The 18,763-nt window shown below is 48.1% G+C and overlaps 1 protein-coding gene across 1 annotated transcript in view; it reads right to left on the bottom strand.

The window, feature by feature from the left end:
* Window positions 1-18,763, bottom strand: part of LOC147717901 (decapping and exoribonuclease protein-like) — a 154,189-nt gene that overhangs the window by 80,847 nt on the left and 54,579 nt on the right. The window contains exon 4 of the mRNA XM_086920583.1: window positions 2,970-3,102. Within this exon, the coding sequence (XP_086776709.1) occupies window positions 2,970-3,102 (133 nt within the window). The remainder of the gene's footprint in view (window positions 1-2,969; window positions 3,103-18,763) is intronic.

The raw sequence follows: 18,763 nt of genomic DNA, 5'->3' as shown, positions 1-18,763 counted from the left end.
TCTGTACTCCATGTGCTGCCTCTTACATTGCCTGAGGGTTGTGCATAGATGTAGTTCCAAATCATGAGGTTTAATAAACTCTTTGTTTTAATATTACAGCTTCCGTGCCAATCTCTACTTTGTCAGTCTAAAGGACCAGTGCACAAAAGGGTGAACCCCTGCACCAGGTGAACCCCCACAACCTGACCCACTTGAATTCAAAACGATTCTATCAGTCTGGGAAATGCCCACCAACAAACCCATTTCAGAATCCTACGTTTGGAATATTAGATGGTCATTTAAAGTTACCTACCAATTCTGAATCATATAGATTCTTAATTGTGAGGTTTGTTCACGATTGTGCTACTGTTGTCGAGTCCATAGCCAGCTGCAATTTCTTTATCAATCAACCAGGGGTTTGTAAAGCGTGACTACTCACCCCTGAGGTCTACAACATGGATTGCCTGAGGTGGAGGGGTAGAATGTTCCAGGTCTTGGCGGTGAGGTAGGCAAAGGATCTTCCTCCTTTCCTTGTCTTGTGGATTCATGGGACAGAGGCCAGAGCGATTAGGGCAGAGCAGGGTTGTCTAGCGGGTGTGCGGAAAGTGATGCACTTGTTCAGATATTCTAGTCCTGCGTTGTGGCGGGCCTTTTAGGCATATGTGAAGCTTGAAAGTGATTCTCTTGTTGATAGGAAGCCAGTGGAGTTGTCTGAGAGGTTGTGTCTGTGGCTGCTGCAGGAGATGTCAAGGACCAGTCTGACTGCGGCGTTTTTGGATGTTCTGTAGTTTCCTGAGCTGTTTCTGGGTGACAACGGTGTAGAGTGCTTTGCCATAGTCAAGTCTTCTGGTGATAAGGGCATGGGTGATCGTCTTTCTGGATTCTGTGGGGAGTCATCTGAAAGTCTAACAAAGCAAATGGAGCATGTGGAAACAGGATGAGGTACTTCGATGATTGGCAGTTCACAGTCCCCGAGTGATGTGGTGGTGTTCCTGAGTGATGTGGTGGTGTCCCTGAGTGATGTGGTGATGCCCCTGAGTGGTGCCCCTAAGTGATGTGGTGGTGTCCCTGAGTGATATGGTGTTGTCGCTGAGTGATTTGGTGGTGTTCCTGAGTGATGTGGTGGTGTTCCTGAGTCATGTGGTGGTGTCCCAGAGTGATGTGGTGGTGTCTCTGAGTGATGTGGTGGTGCTCCTGAGTGGTGCCCCCGAGTGATGTGGTGGTGTCCCTGAGGGATGTGGTGTGTGAGTGTGAGGGTGTATGGGTGTGTGAGGGGGTGAGGGTGAGTGAGGGTGTGTAAGAGTGTGTGAGGGTAAGGGGGTGTGAGGGTGAGGGAGGGTGAGGGTGAGGGTGACAGGGTGTGGGTGATGGGGGTGAGGGTGAGGGGGTGTGTGAGGGTGTGAGAGGGTGAGGGTGAGTGAGGTTGAGAGGATTGTGATGGTGAGGGGGGTTGAGGGAGGTGAGGGTCTGAGGGTGAGTGAGGGTGTGAGAGGGTGGGTGAGGGAGTGAGGGTGTGTGAGGGTGTGAGGGTGTGTGAGGGTGAGGAGGTGTGAGGGTGAGGATCCGAAGTAAATGGTGGCAGGGCAGACATCATAAGACAGAGAGAAGAGACTGCGTTGGTCAGTTTCAGAATTAGGAGGGGCAGAGTCAGCACAGTCTGCGAGGGATCAACGTGTCTAGAGGCAAAGCATAGCAGATGTAGCATTGCAGTTAGCAAGTCAAGTGTTTTCAAGCTGAGTGTCCCTAGAGAGATGGCAACACAGCACCAGCATTTGAGGAGAAAGGCTACTGTAAACAAGCACAGTAGGCTTTCACTTTCGTCCAGAAACAAGCTCTCGGCATTGCTGTGGCGGGGGCGGGGGGGGAGCGGGAGCTCATTCCTTTGAAGTCTGATGCGGCGGTGGGGGTGGGGGACCGGCAGCCTTCAAAATCTGATGCCGAGGCACAGACAAATGGTGGTGTGTTATGTGGCTGGCTCTGTGCACGCGCATAGATCACATGAACTGTATGCGATCCGCAGCCGTTTTGGTAGACTTTTCTTTTCCTCTTACTACAATCTCGCCGGAGCAATGCGCAAGCGCATTGGCTCAGGCGAAACCTAAAAATAGGCAGTGGGGGTGGACGGGGTAGAACCTGAGCATACAGAAGCAATGTCTAAAAAAGCTTCATACTGTGCAAAACACAGATGCTCGGTTGTTGGTAAACATACCTAAGTACAAATCAGTCACTAAAGTAATCCACAGACTTCACTGGCTCCCGGTAGCACAACAAATTAAATTTAAGGCACTATGTTTAGCTTATAAGGCACTGAGTCACACAGGACCTTCTTTCTTTGGAAATCTTTTTACCTGGTACGAACCGGCCAGACACCTACGCTCCACATGTGCTAGACTCATGAAAGTACCTAGAATTTGATCTGCAGGCTGGAGTGGCTGGAGTTTTTCCTATGGCACCGCAAAACTGTGGAATACTCTGCCTATTGAGCCCTGAAGTGCAAGCTCCCTCACCATCTTCAGGAGAGAGCTAAAAACCAGGCTATTCCAGAATTAGACACCGGGGTGGGCTTGCTGAGTTCATAGCGCCAAGACACCCCCGGGTATTTGCGCGCTCAATAAATCTCGTTAACATTAGAACAATTCAGCTCAAACATTAAAAAAATGTTCCACAAATCCACATATTTTGACATCGGATCTTGCTTGACATGCATGGATGCAGAATGAGTGTGTTCACCAGAATGTTTGGATTTCTTTTAGGTCTCAGGCTCCACGTACCAGTCTCAAGTCAACTCTGATAGGCGTGTGGCAGGTGTTGCTTTTTCATACTTTGTCCTTCCTTTTAACCTGCCACAGAGCTTAGCTCATGGGTGGTGGGAAGGATGCTTAGGGAGTTGGCTGGTGAAATATGGTATTTAATAGCTAGTATACCAAGGACACGCTGAGTGTAGTCATGTGTATTGTGGATGAGTGTGCACAGACCATAAATATACTCACCCGTTGCAAGCCAGCGTTTGTGACGTCGAACATGACGCACTTGGTTACGTTGTAGTTATCCCTCTTGAAGCCCACGATCAGTCTGGGTATTCCAGCCAGGAAGGATTGCGCCCACCACTTGAGCTTCATAGCGCTGCCACGAAGAAAGGAAAGAAGTGGGACAGTGTGTGAGCAAGAGGCTATGAGTTCCTAGGAAAGAAGGCAACTTGGGTAGATTTACAAATATACATGGGAGTGTGGAGGGAAGACACATCAGTAATCTTTTAATATCCTCTTCGGGTCGAGGAAGGAAATTCCAATCTGGGACCCAGCAGGAGTAATCTGAACTCCGAATCTCCAGAAGCATTTGGCTACTTAGATGGGTTTTCTGTTTTTAGAAACTAGGTTTTCCCTTCTATCTTTATTTGTATTGACTTTAGGCCAATCATGTCTCTGATATCTGGTCGCCTGAGAACTTTTACACAATTAAGAATAAGAAGGTACAGACAATCTTCTGCTCCTTCTCCATGGCAGCCCTTTATGAGGTCTGTGGATGGCCTGGTAGGTCCTCCCGCTTCACGACCTCGCTGATGCGATTCCCCTGTGACTCGTTACCCTCTGGGTAGGACGGACGACTTTCGTTTCCACCCTTGTATGTCACATCCTTTCACGCTGGAAATGACGTAGTCTGCCTCTATTGCCATGTTGTCTGGTGCTTCAGTTGACCCAGGCACATCCATGATTAATGATCCATATTCAAGCCAGAGTGTGAAGACACGTCAAAGCAGTCTCACTCGCAGCACCACTGCATGGAACTAGTCTCACCCGCAGCACCACTTACAACCAGTCTCATCCCCAGCTCCACTGCATACAACCAGTCTCATCCGCAGCACCACTTCATGCAACTAGTCTCACCCGCAGCAGAACTGTCTCATCCGCGGCACTACTTCATGCAACTAGTCTCACCCGCAGCAGAACTGCTTGCAACCAGTCTCATCCCCAGCTCCACTGCATGCAACCAGTCTCATCCGCTGCACCACTTCATGCAACTAGTCTCATCCGCAGCACCACTGCATGCAAACAGTCTCACCTGCGGCACCACTGCAAGCAACCAGTGTCAGCCGCGGCACCGCTGCATGCAACCAGTCTCATCCACGGTACTACTGCATGCAACTAGTCTCACCAGCAGCACCACTGCTTGCAACCAGTCTCATCCCCAGCTCCACTGCATGCAACCAGTCTCATCCGCTGCACCACTGCATGCAACCAGTCTCTTCCGCAGCACCACTGCATGCAACCAGTCTCACCTGCGGCACCACTGCATGCAACCAGTCTCACATGCGGCAACGCTGCATGCAACCAGTCTCATCCGCAGCACCACTGCATGCAACCAGTCTCATCCGCGGCACCACTGCATTCAACCAGTCTCATCCACAGCACCACTACATGCAACAAGTCTCATCCGCAGCACCACTGCATGCAACTAGTCTCATCTGCGGCACCACTGCATGCAACCAGTCTCATCCGCAGCACCATAGCATGCAACGAGTCCCAACCGCAGCACCAATGCATGCAGACAGTCTCACCTGCAGCATCAATGCATGCAACCAGCCTCATCCGCAGCACCACTGCATGCAACCAGTCTTATCCCCGGCATCACTGCATGCTACACGTCTCATCCACAGCACCACTACATGCAACCAGTCTCATCCGCGGCACCACTGCATGCAACCAGTGTCATCCGCAGCACCACTCGTGCCTGGGACTAAGGAGGACACCTGAAGTGTGCAGATCAAAGACTCACCCAAGTGCTCATCCATGGTCAGTGCTCTGTCACATGGTCACAAACATACTAGCCCTCAACATAAAGGATGACCAGGCCACTTTCTAGGCTTTGATAGATGAGGAAGGACCAAGTTAGCGACCCCCAGGCTTCGATAGGCTAGTAATAACGTTGAAGCATATCTCCTGGGTTTGATATACAAGAACTGACCTGGTCACTGAACTCATTAGGTTCGTTATGTGGAGGCACCAGGTCAATTAATTAATGGGATTCGATCATTTAGAAGTGGCTTGATTGCATGTACATCAAAGCCTAAGAGAGAAGCAATGTCCATGCCACGGACCACATACGATTCCATCAAGCGGAACAGCAAGTTATTGACCCCATAGGGTTTTGTACAAAAAATGGCCTCTTGGGTGCAGTTTGTTCAGATGTACTAACCACTTTGAGATTAATTACAGATGGTTAATCTCACAGTGATTCATCTCAAGCTCCTGTAGTTTACCTTGCTTTTCCACTGTGGTTTATTATTTTTGGGAATTCCTTGCATTTAAAAAATTGCATATATTATATTCATTCCAGAGGGAGTACTTCAACCCCAATTCCCTTTAAGGTCTCAGCTATAGGCGGCTTTAGCCGGTTGGTGGCTTGACCTGTTGTTTCCAATACATTACATTCACATAGAGAGGGCTTTGGGTCTGCTCCGGCTCATTATTGGACAGCTTGGCTGTCTGTCTCACTTCTCTGCTCCTCATTCAGTGACTCTCCTCCCTCTTCTTGTATTGTCCCACTCAGGAGCATTTCGATATCACAGTTTTTGTTTGATGTGTTCTTTCACTGCTGATATCAGACCTCACATTACAGGACCTGAGGGATTATTTTGTCTCCCTCCTTCTCCCCCTGGCCCCCCTTCCGTCTCTCCTTTTCTCTTCTCGACACCTGCTCTTCCAACTCCCCACACCCTCATCCAGCGTCTTCGTTCCCGCCTCTCTTTTTGAGCAGAGCTTTAGTATGAGCATTGGGACCAGACAATTTCCTGCAACGTGAAGCAGGCTTACGCCCTGAGATATCCAACTGCACGTGGAATATGTATCCTGGTTATTGTTGGCCCATCCAGTGCGCTAACCAGGTGTGTGGGCCGAGGCCAAGTCCCGTCCATTCCATAGTGAGTCTATCCAAGGTGCACCTATTGTTTGACATGGGATGACCACTGCCCGCGTCATGCGGTATTGGGATGGAGCAATAGAGGAATCTTACCTACATTTTCGTGAATTGGCAGAACTGAGCAAACCTTTTTTCCTTTTCCAGAAGGTATGCTACCTACTGGCCCCACTCAGGTAAAGTTCTGCATAATTGTAACATCCAGACCCTTGTCATGACATTGTGTGTTTGTGTGCGTGCGCACATACGTGCATGCCTGTGTGTGCATGTGTCTAGTGCAGGGATGTAAAATGTGGGAGGTAGCAGGGCATGTTGTTGCTTGGATCAGTGGGACCCATTTTTGATAGTTAGGTTTGATGTAACATAAGTTGGAAGAATGGATGCAGTTTCTTCAGATTGTAGACCAGTATAGCTTGGATTTGTGGAACCGAAGGGAGGGTATTCAGACTTTGGAGTGTGAGAGGGTGGATACAGGGCTACCCTTAGAAATTCTATGAGGAACGTTTTAGCAAGAGACTGTTGATTAATCTCCTGAGCACTGCCTTTTGGTGGATGGAGGGCGAGAGAGGCACATCAGCAGATTCAAGATGGGAGGTTTCTAGGCAGGACCTGCCCTTTTTGTGTTTCCCTGATTGCTACTTCAGGAAGGCGGCTGATGACAGCAGGGGCAGTTTTCACATTTATTGTGACCGTGTTTTGGGACCCTCCTGCTTGGAGCCAGCCTCAGTACTTACTACCTGCTGTGAGGGCCATCATCTTGGTCATTGAGGAGGCTGTGAACTGCTGCCACAATTGAGCTAAGACACTGTGGTGGGTGTGGGGTCTATTAGCGTTGGTTATTGACCACTATATTTTAGAACCATGTAGTCCATGAACCCTATTAGTGTGTATAATATTTAGTTTTTGCTGTGATGTTAAAATACTGTTTTTTTTTTGTAAGCTGCACAATACAGTATTACGTCTGCTGGTTGACTCTTGAGCACGGAGTCCCTACCCTTCACTCAACCCCCTTAAAAGCCTTTGCTATCTCGGTAGTAAAGATGTAGGTGTACATGGCACCGTTTGCCATATCATTTTAGGATGGGCCACAGGACACCGGAGGCAAACGACTCCAACTACCAAATTTGTGGTCCCGCAGCCTGTGCCGGCTCTGTGGCCCCGGAAGGGGCTTTGATAACCATTAGATGGCTGCCTTTAAGGTTTTGCATCCGGATGTCTTCAACCTGTTGTGGCTTCCCTGAAGTCTAAATGTTGCAGGGTGTGAGGGAATCTGATGCAGAAATGCGTGACTCATTTATAACAGCTGACATACATATGCAACATGCAGGCATTATCACTGGGCCCGATTCACAGAATGAACTTGAGACTCAATCCTAAACTTACTACTATTTTGGTATTCACAGAATGCACTTACTACTTTAGGCATTCACAGAATGAATTTACTACTTTTGGTATTCACAGAAGTTAGGATTTTGTCTTAAGTCTGTCTTAAGTCTGTCTTAAGTTTGTCTTAAGACAAACTTAAGACAACATCCTAACTTCTGTGAATACCAAAAGTAGTAGTTCATTCTGTGAATGCCAAAATAGTAGTAAGTTTAGGATTGAGTCTTAAGTTAATTCTGTGAATCGGGCCCATAGTGATGAAACAGTTCAGTCATATCTTTAACTGGCATTTGGTTTGCTTGCCTTATTTGTGAGGGTGAAAATCCCCACAAACACCTTTTCAAGGGGAAGCTAAACAGCGTTGCATACACCAGCTGTAAGGGCTGGCATTGGCTGCTTGTCCTTTTTCTATTACCATGACAATACACTTTTAATAACAATCCATGCGATCCCCATAGAGGTCAGAGTTAAAGTTCAATATCCATTAAAAAAGACATTTACAAGTAATTTCCAACACACAACTTGTGCCTCTGAGAAATGTGAAGGGATAGATTTCCCTTCTGGAGTAGGAGCAGGAACACGTCTTGCCCAGTGAGAGTCCCTCTTCTATGTTGCCTGTTTCGCGGGTCCTGCAGCACACAGAGCAGCAAAGAGAGAAGTACTCTCTTGAGATTCATCCACTCTCAGCTGCATTGAGGCAGGAGGGGAACCACACAGCTCCACCAGGCTGCCTGGGAGCCTGTGTACTGAGGGGCAGGATCCCCTCCCTGTGTTTAGAGATATAGCTTTAACGACTAGTTGCCTGTGTGACTGTCGGAGTATAGCCAGGTGTATACCTTCCCTCGTGTGAAGAGATACCCTATTCACTAGAACTATCCAAGTGTATCCCCTCCCTGTGTTTAGAGATATAGCTTTAACGACTAGTTGCCTATGTGACTGTCGGAGTAAAGCCAGGTGTATACCTTCCCTCGTGTGAAGAGATACCCAATTCATTAGAACAAAAAGTAATGTGTTCTTTATGTATTTGTAACTGATTCTATGTAAAATGCTTTGATAACATGTAACGGAACTGGTGCTATGTAAAGCGCTCTGATAACCTAATCGGTTCAAGTTCGCGCTATATAAAACTCTAAAAATAAAATAAAATAAATAAATAAAAAACAATACCTGGCGCATCCCTGCATATCAGCAGGGATGCGGCAGTTATTGTGCATCACGGCTCCTCCCCCATGGATGCACCGCATTAACAATGCGGCGCACCATGGGGCAGAAACGGCACAGATGCGTCCCGCATCTGTGCGGTAAAAGCGGCGCATTGCTGAAGTTGCGTCGCAAGCGCAACGCAGCTCCAGCAATGCTCTGGGGGGCCCTATTCTTACAATGCTGCGTCAATCCTTACACCTGCTTCATGCAGGCGCAGGGTTTTGACGCAGCATGGGCCCAAAAGTGACTGAGTGAAATCTTGTAGATTTCACTCAGCCCCTTTTAGGAGGCGTTCCTGCGCCGGAACGCCCCCCCCCCCTCCCTCCCTGTGCAGGAACGCCTCCATTTGGTGCAGGGCTTTACAACGTGACAAATCTCCCAGATGCGCCACGTTATAAGTACCCCGCACCATGGTGCATCTTTTGCGCCACCGCTGCGTCACAAAAGTGACGCAACAGCGGCGTAAAAGGAGCGCAAGGTGCTTGTAAATCTGCCCCTAAGAGTCTGTGCGAAACCTGCCAAAATTCAATTAATGTATATATGACACATATTGATTGATCTCAATCCTAGAGGTTCACATAACTACATTCGTCTAGATATGACACCTACTGGATGTTTCTTTGTGCGTATGTCTTTGATTCGCAATATTTTTATTGTTTGAGTGCACTATACTGGTTGATCTGTAGCACTGGTTTGAGGAATCAATATGTTGGTTAATGTAAAGGTAAACTGTAGAAACATCAATAAAGCATATTGGTTTGAGAGAGAAAGCATACGGGTTAAGGTGTGTGTTTTTAAGCACAACATATGTTCCAGTGCCATTATCTTTGTGTTTTTCTACTTATGTACCTCCATTACATTTTTCATTAGAAATGTGTGCTGCATTCAGTGTTGGTTGCACATGTACATTCTATAACATTTGCTTTATTATGGCATGGAAGCATATCAAATATTCATATGTTATGTTATGTTAAAAATTTTTTGAAGCACGCAGCTGTCCCAATTAAGGGGCGTCCCGGCGCTGACCGTTCATTGAACAGGAGACTTAATAGGCTGAAACACAAAGAAGGGGCCCTAGTTCAGAGGAAAGAGAAAGGTCTTAATGGCTTTCCGGAATAATAGTAGTTCGCCAATTCCACAGTTTGGCCGCAAGTAGTCGAAAAGAGCGGCCGCCAACACGACAAATCCTGAACTTAGGTATAGTCACCAAATGTTGGCCCAAGGAACGCAGATTACGTTGGGGAATATAAGGAGTTAAAAAAGGACAGAGAAGCTCAGGGCTAGTACCTTTAAGAATCTTAAACGCCAAACAAAGCGTCTTGAACTGAATTCTTGATTGATCGGTAGCCAGTGTAAGGCACTAATAGTGGCTCTGGCAGAACATCTACGTGAGAGTCCCACAAGAGAACGAGCTGCCGAGTTCTGGACCCGCTGAAGTCGTGAGATCTCAGCTTTATTGGCGCCAAGAAGTAAAGCATTGGCATAGTCCAAGCGCGATAAGTTTGTAGCCTGGATAATAAGCTGTCGAACAGGTGCATTAAAGAACCTCAGAATGGGACGGAGGCCTCTCAGCAGGCCCACACATGTCGCTGCCACCTTCTTCGTGTGGCACTGAAAATTAAGGTCCGCATCTAGCCAAACTCCCAAGTTCTTAACCACTGGCTTGGCTGTAGGTATGGTGCCTAAGGAAGCCGGCCACCAATGTTCGTTCCAGAGGGAGATGTTCTTCCCTACCAGCATCACAATTGTAAACAGTTTTAAGCCAACCACTGAGCAACTGCAGTCAACCCGTCTCTGAACCTTGCGGCAGCAGCAGAGGGGCCTTCAGCCAGGGTGACAACCAGCTGAGTATCGTCAGATATGTGTATTCATATGATTTACAATGTGTGATAGGATTTAGTGAAGGCGCAACAGGATTAATATGCTAATTGTTGCATTTTACATCATTCATTATGAGGCCTTCCCTTTTCATAATAATGAGAAAAGTGGATTTAAGCCTGGTATGGTCAGATACAAGGTAGAGAGGAATCTTTAACTTCCTGGGAGATCGGTTCATGCGAGCAAAGCTGCGTACATCCTTTAGAGAGCATCTTCTGTCTGAGCCAGTTTGACCTTTCCAACCTGCTTGGGAATGGCACAACTAAGACAGAGAGTGACCTTATTGAAGATTAGAACAAGAGGTGTGTTGTTAAGCTAAGGTATGTGGGCTAGAAGTCACCTCAAGAAACTCAGAAGGGCAGTTTTGAAGCTAATATGGTTTAGCTAGGGGCTAGAAAGGAGGGGTTGGTTAGCAAAGATTTGGTCCATCATTCAATACAATTCATTTCTGAAACACCGGCACAGTGCTGCATTTCTTTTTAATAGTTTGTATATTAATTGTTTTCATTGCGACTATGCTGTTTGTTTTTATAGTTACAGCTACACACGTTACTTGCACTAGATTAGGGTGTGGATTCTTGTGTGTCTACCCATTAACACCTTGGTTGTGGCTGGAATTCCGCGCCGGGGCTGAACATTCCGATCGTGGACGTGGTCATGATGGCTCCTGGCCATCATGAGCACACTCCCACCGTGACTCATGGCGGCCGGGAGCCGCCATGAGCACCGAAGGGGTTAAGAAAGCTGTTTGGGAACTCTCTTACACAAAAGTCAGCCGTTATGTCTCACAGGACTGATTGTTGCCCAGAACACACCATCCTCATGTAATGCACAAGTGGTTCATGAGATACAGACCATCAGATTCCCAAGCCTTGAATTGGTAAGTTAGTCTTGAGCCTGTGCTTTATGAAGAGGATCTCGGGGGGGGGGGAGGGGGGGTAAAACAGGGACGTATTTTTCAGAAGATTAAAAAAAATATACAATGGCCCCGAGCTGTGGGGCTGGGCTTTGAGTTCCCCTGGGTGATGCCCACACGACGTTAACAATAATTAAAAATAGTGGGGATATCCGTTGTAATACTGGTTTCCGTTCTAAGTTCAGAGAGGACCTCGCTCTCTGCTAAAGGGTTTGTCAGGTACTTGACTAGTAAAAGGTTTTCCCCATTCAGGTCAATATTTATATCTCATTCTGAGTCTATCTTACAACAGTAAAAAAAAAGGGATCCACCCTTATGGGAAAGTATAGAAGTGTTCCTCGAGACTACGTGTGTCTCCTACAATGGTGGAAAGCACACAGCTTTGTTTAAATACCCCTCACCCACCAAAAGGACCCTTGGTGGCATGCTTCATCATCGGTGAGACATGTAGTTACTTTGTCATACAACATACAATATATCCTGATCTAAGAGTCCATAAGTATTCAAAAGAAATCAAATATCACATCCAAGAGTTCAGAGTGTCTTCATCTCATCTTCATTTATTTTCCATTTCTCATTGAGTTCATTCTTCACCATAAATGAAATTTATAGCCACTGCCACTGCCAACACGTGTTTCGTCTAGGTCGTGAAGACCACTAGACTTCATCAGGGCTGTAAATATTATAATACATACAATCATATTAGGGTTCCATTTAGGTCATACCATATACATAGCATGTAAAATATAATCCTTGTGAAAGTTACTTTGTCTGACAATAGTGTTACAACTTGTTGTGATAAGAGTAAACTTCAGGTCATCATTAATACGACAGCTCATGAGAAGGGGTTTTCCTGAGGCGTGGGGTGAAGTCATGTTTGCCAGAAACGTACACGAAGCATAACCCTTTGAAATATTTTACTCATGTATGGATGAAGTTTGACTGTGTAGAACCAAACTCTTGGCAGTTTTTCTGCTGCGTATGAGCCATATTAAAATCTATAAATCCCAATAGGATATTAGGAATTACAAACTTGGGGGCCGATTATGATCGCGGACGGACTTGAGTCCGTCCGCGATCACCGAGGATGAGGGAACGTCCGCATGGGCTGCGGCGTTCCCTCCTGTGCAATTAGGATGTGACCGCCACCCTGGCGGTCACATCCTCTATTTTAACATTGCGGCGGGTGCGACTTCAAGCTGCACCCGCAGCATTGTTAAAAATGCACGCATTGCATTTGTATGTAGAAAGTGGCAGGTACCCCCATGTGCTCCCCCCACCCCCCTTCACCTAGGGGGCCTGCAACGGGCCCCTGCAGTGAAGATCGGTATGCTTTTCCACGGCGGAAAACCAGCCGCGGAAAAGCATATCTTGGCAGCAATCCTAATATGGCTGGCGGTGTCTGGAAGACACCGCCACCATATTAGGGCTTTTCCGCCGCAGTTGTAAGCCGACCGCGGCGGGAAAGCTGCGGACTGAAACCAAAACCCACCAGCCATCCTAATGTGGCGGTGGGTCTTTGGTGGGTCTGCTGCGGTTTTTCCGCATCCTCCGGGACGGCGGTGGCTTCCGCCGGCCCGGAAGATGCGGAAATTCCGCAATCATAATAGGCCCCTTGGTTTGCGGCGTTTACCATATCCAGTGGCAATTGTCAGAATGGGCACCTCAGGGAATCCGCGCGCTACCTAGCACATTTTGGCTGGTTATACCCCCCAATCAAATACAAGCAATCTGACTGCTCTGGAATTAAGACATTTACTAACCAAGGGGTCGATTTGGATGGTGGGCGGACAAAGTCCGTCCGCCAACCCCGAGGTGGAGGGACCGTCCGCAGGGGCAGCGGCGGTTCCTCCATTGGAATTAGGATGTGACCGCCACCCTGGCGGTCACATCCTCTATATGTAACATTATGGCGAGTGCTGCTTTAAGCAGCAACCGCCACAAAGTGAAAAATGCATGTTTTCCTTTGACATGCGGGCACCGCGTGGTGCCTGCCACCTTGTGCATGCCAAAGCAGGGTGGTACCATAGGTAGTCCCCATGTGCACCCCCCACTCCCCAACACCCTGGGGGCCCACAAGGGGCCCCCAGAAGCAAAGGTCCACATGCTTTTCCACAGCGGTAAAGCCGCAGCGGAAAAGCATGTTTCCGCACCCATCCTAATGTGGCTGGCGGTGTCTTGCAGACACCGCCACCGCTACCATATTGCGGACCACACCCCGTGGATCAGCGGCGGACGGACCTACTGTCCGCCGCTGATCCCACCGCCATCATAATCTGGCAGGTGTTTTCTATGCCGCAGCGGTGAATCCGCATCCTCCAGGCCGGCGGTGGCTTCCACCGGCCCGGAGGATGCGGATTCACTGCCATCGTAATCGACCCCAAAGTTAGTACTAGTATATAGGTAACTTAAACAATATGTTTTACAGGCTTTAGGGACCGGTGCTTTGGATCCTGCTGCTGCACACTTGTATGCTCAAGTGTAGATATTAACTCGATTGTGGGCAAAGCTCCCACAAAGCGAGACAGGATTCCATTTTGTATTGCTCACAAAACAAATCAGTTAGAAATGGTGTATTCTCACTCTACACTCTAAATCAATCAATCATAGAATGCTAACTGAGGGCCTCATTATGATGGAGGATTTTCCGCCTCCTCCGGGCCGGGGGAAGCCACCTCCGGCCCGGAGGAGGCGGAAAATCCTCTGCGGACTCACCAAAGACCCACCGCCATATTACGATGGCTGGTGGGTCTTGGTTACTGTCCGCTGCTTTTCCGCCGCGGTCAGATTACAACCGCGGCGGAAAAGCTCTCATTTGGCTGGCAGTGTCTATCAGACACCGCCAGCCAAATTAGGAAGCATTTGTAAACATGCTTTTCCGCGGCAGTTTTTCCGCCGTGGAAAAGCATGTGTACTTTTGATTTTGGGGGCCCGTTGCAGGCCCCCAGGGTGTTGGCGGGTGGGGGGCGCACATGGGGGGTACCTATGGTACCCCCCAGCATTTACTTGCACAAAGCGGCAGGCACCGCGCGGTGCCTGCCGCTTTGTGCATGTAAATGTTAAACATGCACTTTTAACATTGTGGCGGGTGCTGCTTGAAGCAGCACCCGCCGCAATGTTAAATACTTGCGTCCGTCCGTGACCCCAGAGGATGAGGCAACGTCCGCATGGGCTGCGGCGTTCCCTCATGTGCGATTAGGATGTGACCGCCACCCTGGCGGTCACATCCTGGATATTTAACATTGCGGCGGGTGCTGCTTCAATCCTAATGAGGCCATATGTGTGTTCCCCTTGGTATGGTACCAATTGAAGTGGGAAAAATGTTTTGCTAGTATTTACACTAAAACACATGGCACGTCGTCCTTGGCAGTGCTACCAGGGATACAAAAGAAAACATAAAACAAGCATGAATCTACTTTTGCCCTTAATTTGGGTATGAAATTGATAGGTCATTTTGAAACGGTCTCTTTGATGGTGCTTGGTAACTTTCAAAAGGAAGTGGTGGTTCTGGCAGTGTGAGGGCTCTTGGCTCTTGTTCCTGTTCAAGATCGTAAACACAAGCTTCCTGAAAATATTTTGGCAGTATATAGCCTGTAGATCAAGATACTGAAGGTTTTAAAGTCACAAAACCATAACTAAAAAAACACAGAGCATTGGCAAAGCCGACAGGTCTGACATTGGCCGCTAGTTTTTTGGCTTTACCAATTCTTGCCTTGTTCTGTCATAGTTTGTGCAAAACCTTATTGTTGGGGAATCTGCCAGGCCATCAATCAAAAAAAAATCATTGGTTAATTCAAAATATTTTTTGATTTAAAAAAAAGCACACATGAGAGTTGGAATTGAGAATACCAGGGTAGGGGATGGAAGGGTTTGGAGAGGGGGTACTGTCTTTAAGTTTGTTTTTGTTTGGGGTTCTACTAGACACAGCATATACAATTGAAGCCTCACCACACGCTATTTGATGTAGGTTTAATATGCATCTACAGCTGAATGTTGACACAAAGGATGTACTGTATAGGTGCTTTAGACTACGAAATGTGATATAATTAAAACATGGGTGAACAAGGCAAAAATAAAAAAAAGAGCACACATGACATTGTAGTTGCTGATGCCGAAGAGGACTGCTTTGAGTGTGAATGTTCTTTCCTATGAAAGCTATACCTGGGTGATGAACTCTAATCAGAGCAAAACAGGTCCAGGGTTATTTGTTTTCCGTTTTAGGGAAGAGATTGCCTGGCAGTTTGGACCGAACTGTTCCAATTGGACCAGGCCCAAGACTGATTTGCATTTGGCTGGGTTCTGGCTGAGGTGGCATATTCTGCAGAATACTGAAGAACAGGGATGCAACCACACACTGTCTGAGATTAGTTCAAGCATTCCATCCATCACTTTGTTGTAGGCTTCCTTGTGAAAGGGCGCCATGCTGTACCTCAAAGTGAAATCAGCCAGTGGCTGAAGTGTGCTAACCTCTGCCCCATGATGCATTCTGCAATGGCTGAAAACAAAATGTCAATGACACAGCAACATACTAATGGATGAAGTCTGGGCAAATACTCCTATAAGTATCTATGTAATACGCATAACTCTAAAAAAACAAAAGGTCTTGGCTAACACCAGACCTAAAATGCCTATTGGCTTGCTGTTAGCTGCCAGGCTCTTGCCTTTCCTAATGCTTTTTGTGCAGTACTTTTGTGAACCGTTCTTACAAACAAACAGACAGACAGAGTGGCTTGCACAGATAGACAGGGAGGATTAGACAGACAGACAGACAGAGAGGCTTGTACAGACATACAGAAAGAGAAGCTTACGCAGACAGACAGACAGAGAGCCTTAGCAGACCAACACAGAGACTGACACAGACAGACAGAGTAGAATGCAGAGTCAGACAGGCTTTCAAAGACCGAGAGGCTGGCACAGACAGATAGAGTAGAATGCAGAGACAGACAGGCTTTCATAGACTGAGGGGCTGGCACTGACAGACAGAGTAGAATGCAGAGACAGACAGGCTTTCACAGAGAGAGAGAGATAGAGAGAGGCTAGCACCAACAGACAGTGAGGCTTGCACCACAAACATAGATGCTTGCACAGGCAGACAAGGCTTAGACAGACAAAACAGAGAGGCTTACACAGACAGACAGAGGCTTGAACAGACAGACAAGCTTGTACAAGCTGATATATAGATGCTTTCACAAACAGATGGAGAGGCTAGCACAGGCAGGCAGACAGTGGCTTGCACACACAGACAGTGGCTTTCCCAGAACTACAGAGGCTTGCACCGACAGTCAGGGGCTTGAACAGACAGACAGACAAGCTGGCAAAGACTGATATACAGAGGCTTTCACAAACAGACGGAGATACTTGCACAGGCAGACAGATAGTGTCTTGCACACACAGACGGTGGCTTGCACGAGGCTTGCAGAGACAGACCGAGGCTTGCACAGACAGACAAAGAGGATTGCACACACAGACAGAGGCTTGCACAGACAGACCGAGGCTTGCACAGACAGACAGTGGCTTGCACAAACAGACAGAAGCTAGCCCAGACCTACAGGGCTTGCACAGACAGACAGAGGCTTGCACAGACAGACAGAGGCTTGCACAGACAGACGGTGGCTTGCACAGACCTCAGAGGCTTGCACACTTAGACCGAGGCTTGCAGAGACAGACCGAGGCTTGCACAGACCGACAAAGAGGATTGCACACTGTTGTGAAGTCAGCACACCAGTAGTTGGGAGTGGGCGGAGCTAGGGGGCCAGAGGAAGAGGAGGAGCAGACACAGGAAAGGGTCAGTTAGAGTAGGGACCGGGTCGACACAAGTTGTATGAAATAAAGCTCTGAGAGATAAGAACCTGTGTCTGTGGTTCTTTGTAGCAGGATGCTACAACTGGCGACGAGGGTGGGATGAGAAAGCCCCTGCGTGCAGAACCCCAAGAAGACACCCTGTCCCCTGCAGCGTCGAAAAGAGAAAGTCTGCTGCTGTATGTGATGCTGCCAGCCAAAGGAGAGATAAATAGTAGGTGACCCTGCCCCTCCTGTAATTGTGGGAGCCCAGAGGGAGCCGCTACCACGAGCGCTGAAGCGCTCGAAGAAAGAAGAAGCCTTCGCGCCGAAAACGCGAGCTCCGCCTGATGCGTGAGCTTTGGCACGCTGTCGGCACCGGAGAGCAGGAACTCCGAAAGTGAGTTGGGACTCGGGAGCCTACCCCAACCCAACCTGAAGACTGTAGTGGCCAGAGAAGAGTGAATCCTGGGGTGGATCGCCCCACGAAGGTCTACTGTTAAGCGCTGCTGAGCGCGCTGAAATTTGAGCCCGGGTGAGGTCCGACGTTGGAAAACCTCACCCCCGATGCGTGAGCTTCGGCAGGGCCCCGCTGAAGGAGCGCGAAGACCCTGCAAAGTAAGGCGGGAGCCCACCCCGGTCCTACCTGAGGTGAGGAGATCCTGAGCGCTGCGAGGAACAAAGATCCCAGCATCCGGCGTGGACCTCATGTGCCCGGTGAGTGCCTGAAGCCTGCCGGTACCAGATTGCTGAAAGTCAATAGAGGGATCCAAATCTCGGGAGACACGAGATTTCAAGCCCGGCGGCCATCTTTAAGTCAGGCAGCCACGGACATCCCCTGTGTGAGAACTAGAAGCGGCCATATTGGAGTCAGGCAAGCAGTGTCTGGAAACAAGCATTGATATAGACAAACAAACAAGCATTGGCGAAGGCCAAACAAGCATTGGTAAAGGGAAGTCAACAAGCATTGGTGCCTGCAAGGACAAGTATTGGCCAAGAGTGAACAAGCATTGATACATGCAAACAAACAAGCAGTGATACATGCGAGTAGACAAACATTGTTACGTGCAAATCAACAAGCATTGACACATGTAAATCAACAAACGTTGGACAAACGTAAACAAGCACTGGCAATGACCAAACAAACACTGGTGAAGACAAGTAAACAAGCACTGGTGCATGCAAACAATCATGCGTTGGTACGTGCAAGTCAACAAGCCTTGGTGTGTGCAACTAAACAAGCGCTGGTAAATGCAAAGCAGCAAGCGGGGACAACGGCACGTGGACAACACTGCACAAGTCTTGGCAACCAAACAGAATAAGCACATGCTAACACGAGAGTGCATCAATCAACAAGCACGAGCAACCACAAGAGTGACTCAATGAACAAGCATTGACAAAACAAAGATCAGCATGGGTGGAAACGCGAACAGTGAGATACGCAAGCGAATGTGCAGTGGCGAATGTCATGAAGTAACGCGCGTCCATCAAATAGAGGAAGCAACAAACAAACATAAACAAGGAAAAGCATAAATAATTACAACGGAATTAGCAACGAGCACGAGCCAATGCGCGTGTGGGGTAGCCAATAAACACACACAACAAGCAAGTGAAATCCAACATTGTCACCAACCATGGACAAGTTCAGGGGTGCAATGTTGACCGAACGCGAGTGCACTGAAGGAAGGACTAGTGAGCAAGCTCAAGCTAGAA

This window comes from Lissotriton vulgaris, chromosome 5, assembly GCF_964263255.1.
Source record: "Lissotriton vulgaris chromosome 5, aLisVul1.2, whole genome shotgun sequence".
Lineage (NCBI taxonomy): Eukaryota > Metazoa > Chordata > Amphibia > Caudata > Salamandridae > Lissotriton > Lissotriton vulgaris.
This window is presented reverse-complemented; position numbering and strand designations above follow the sequence as displayed.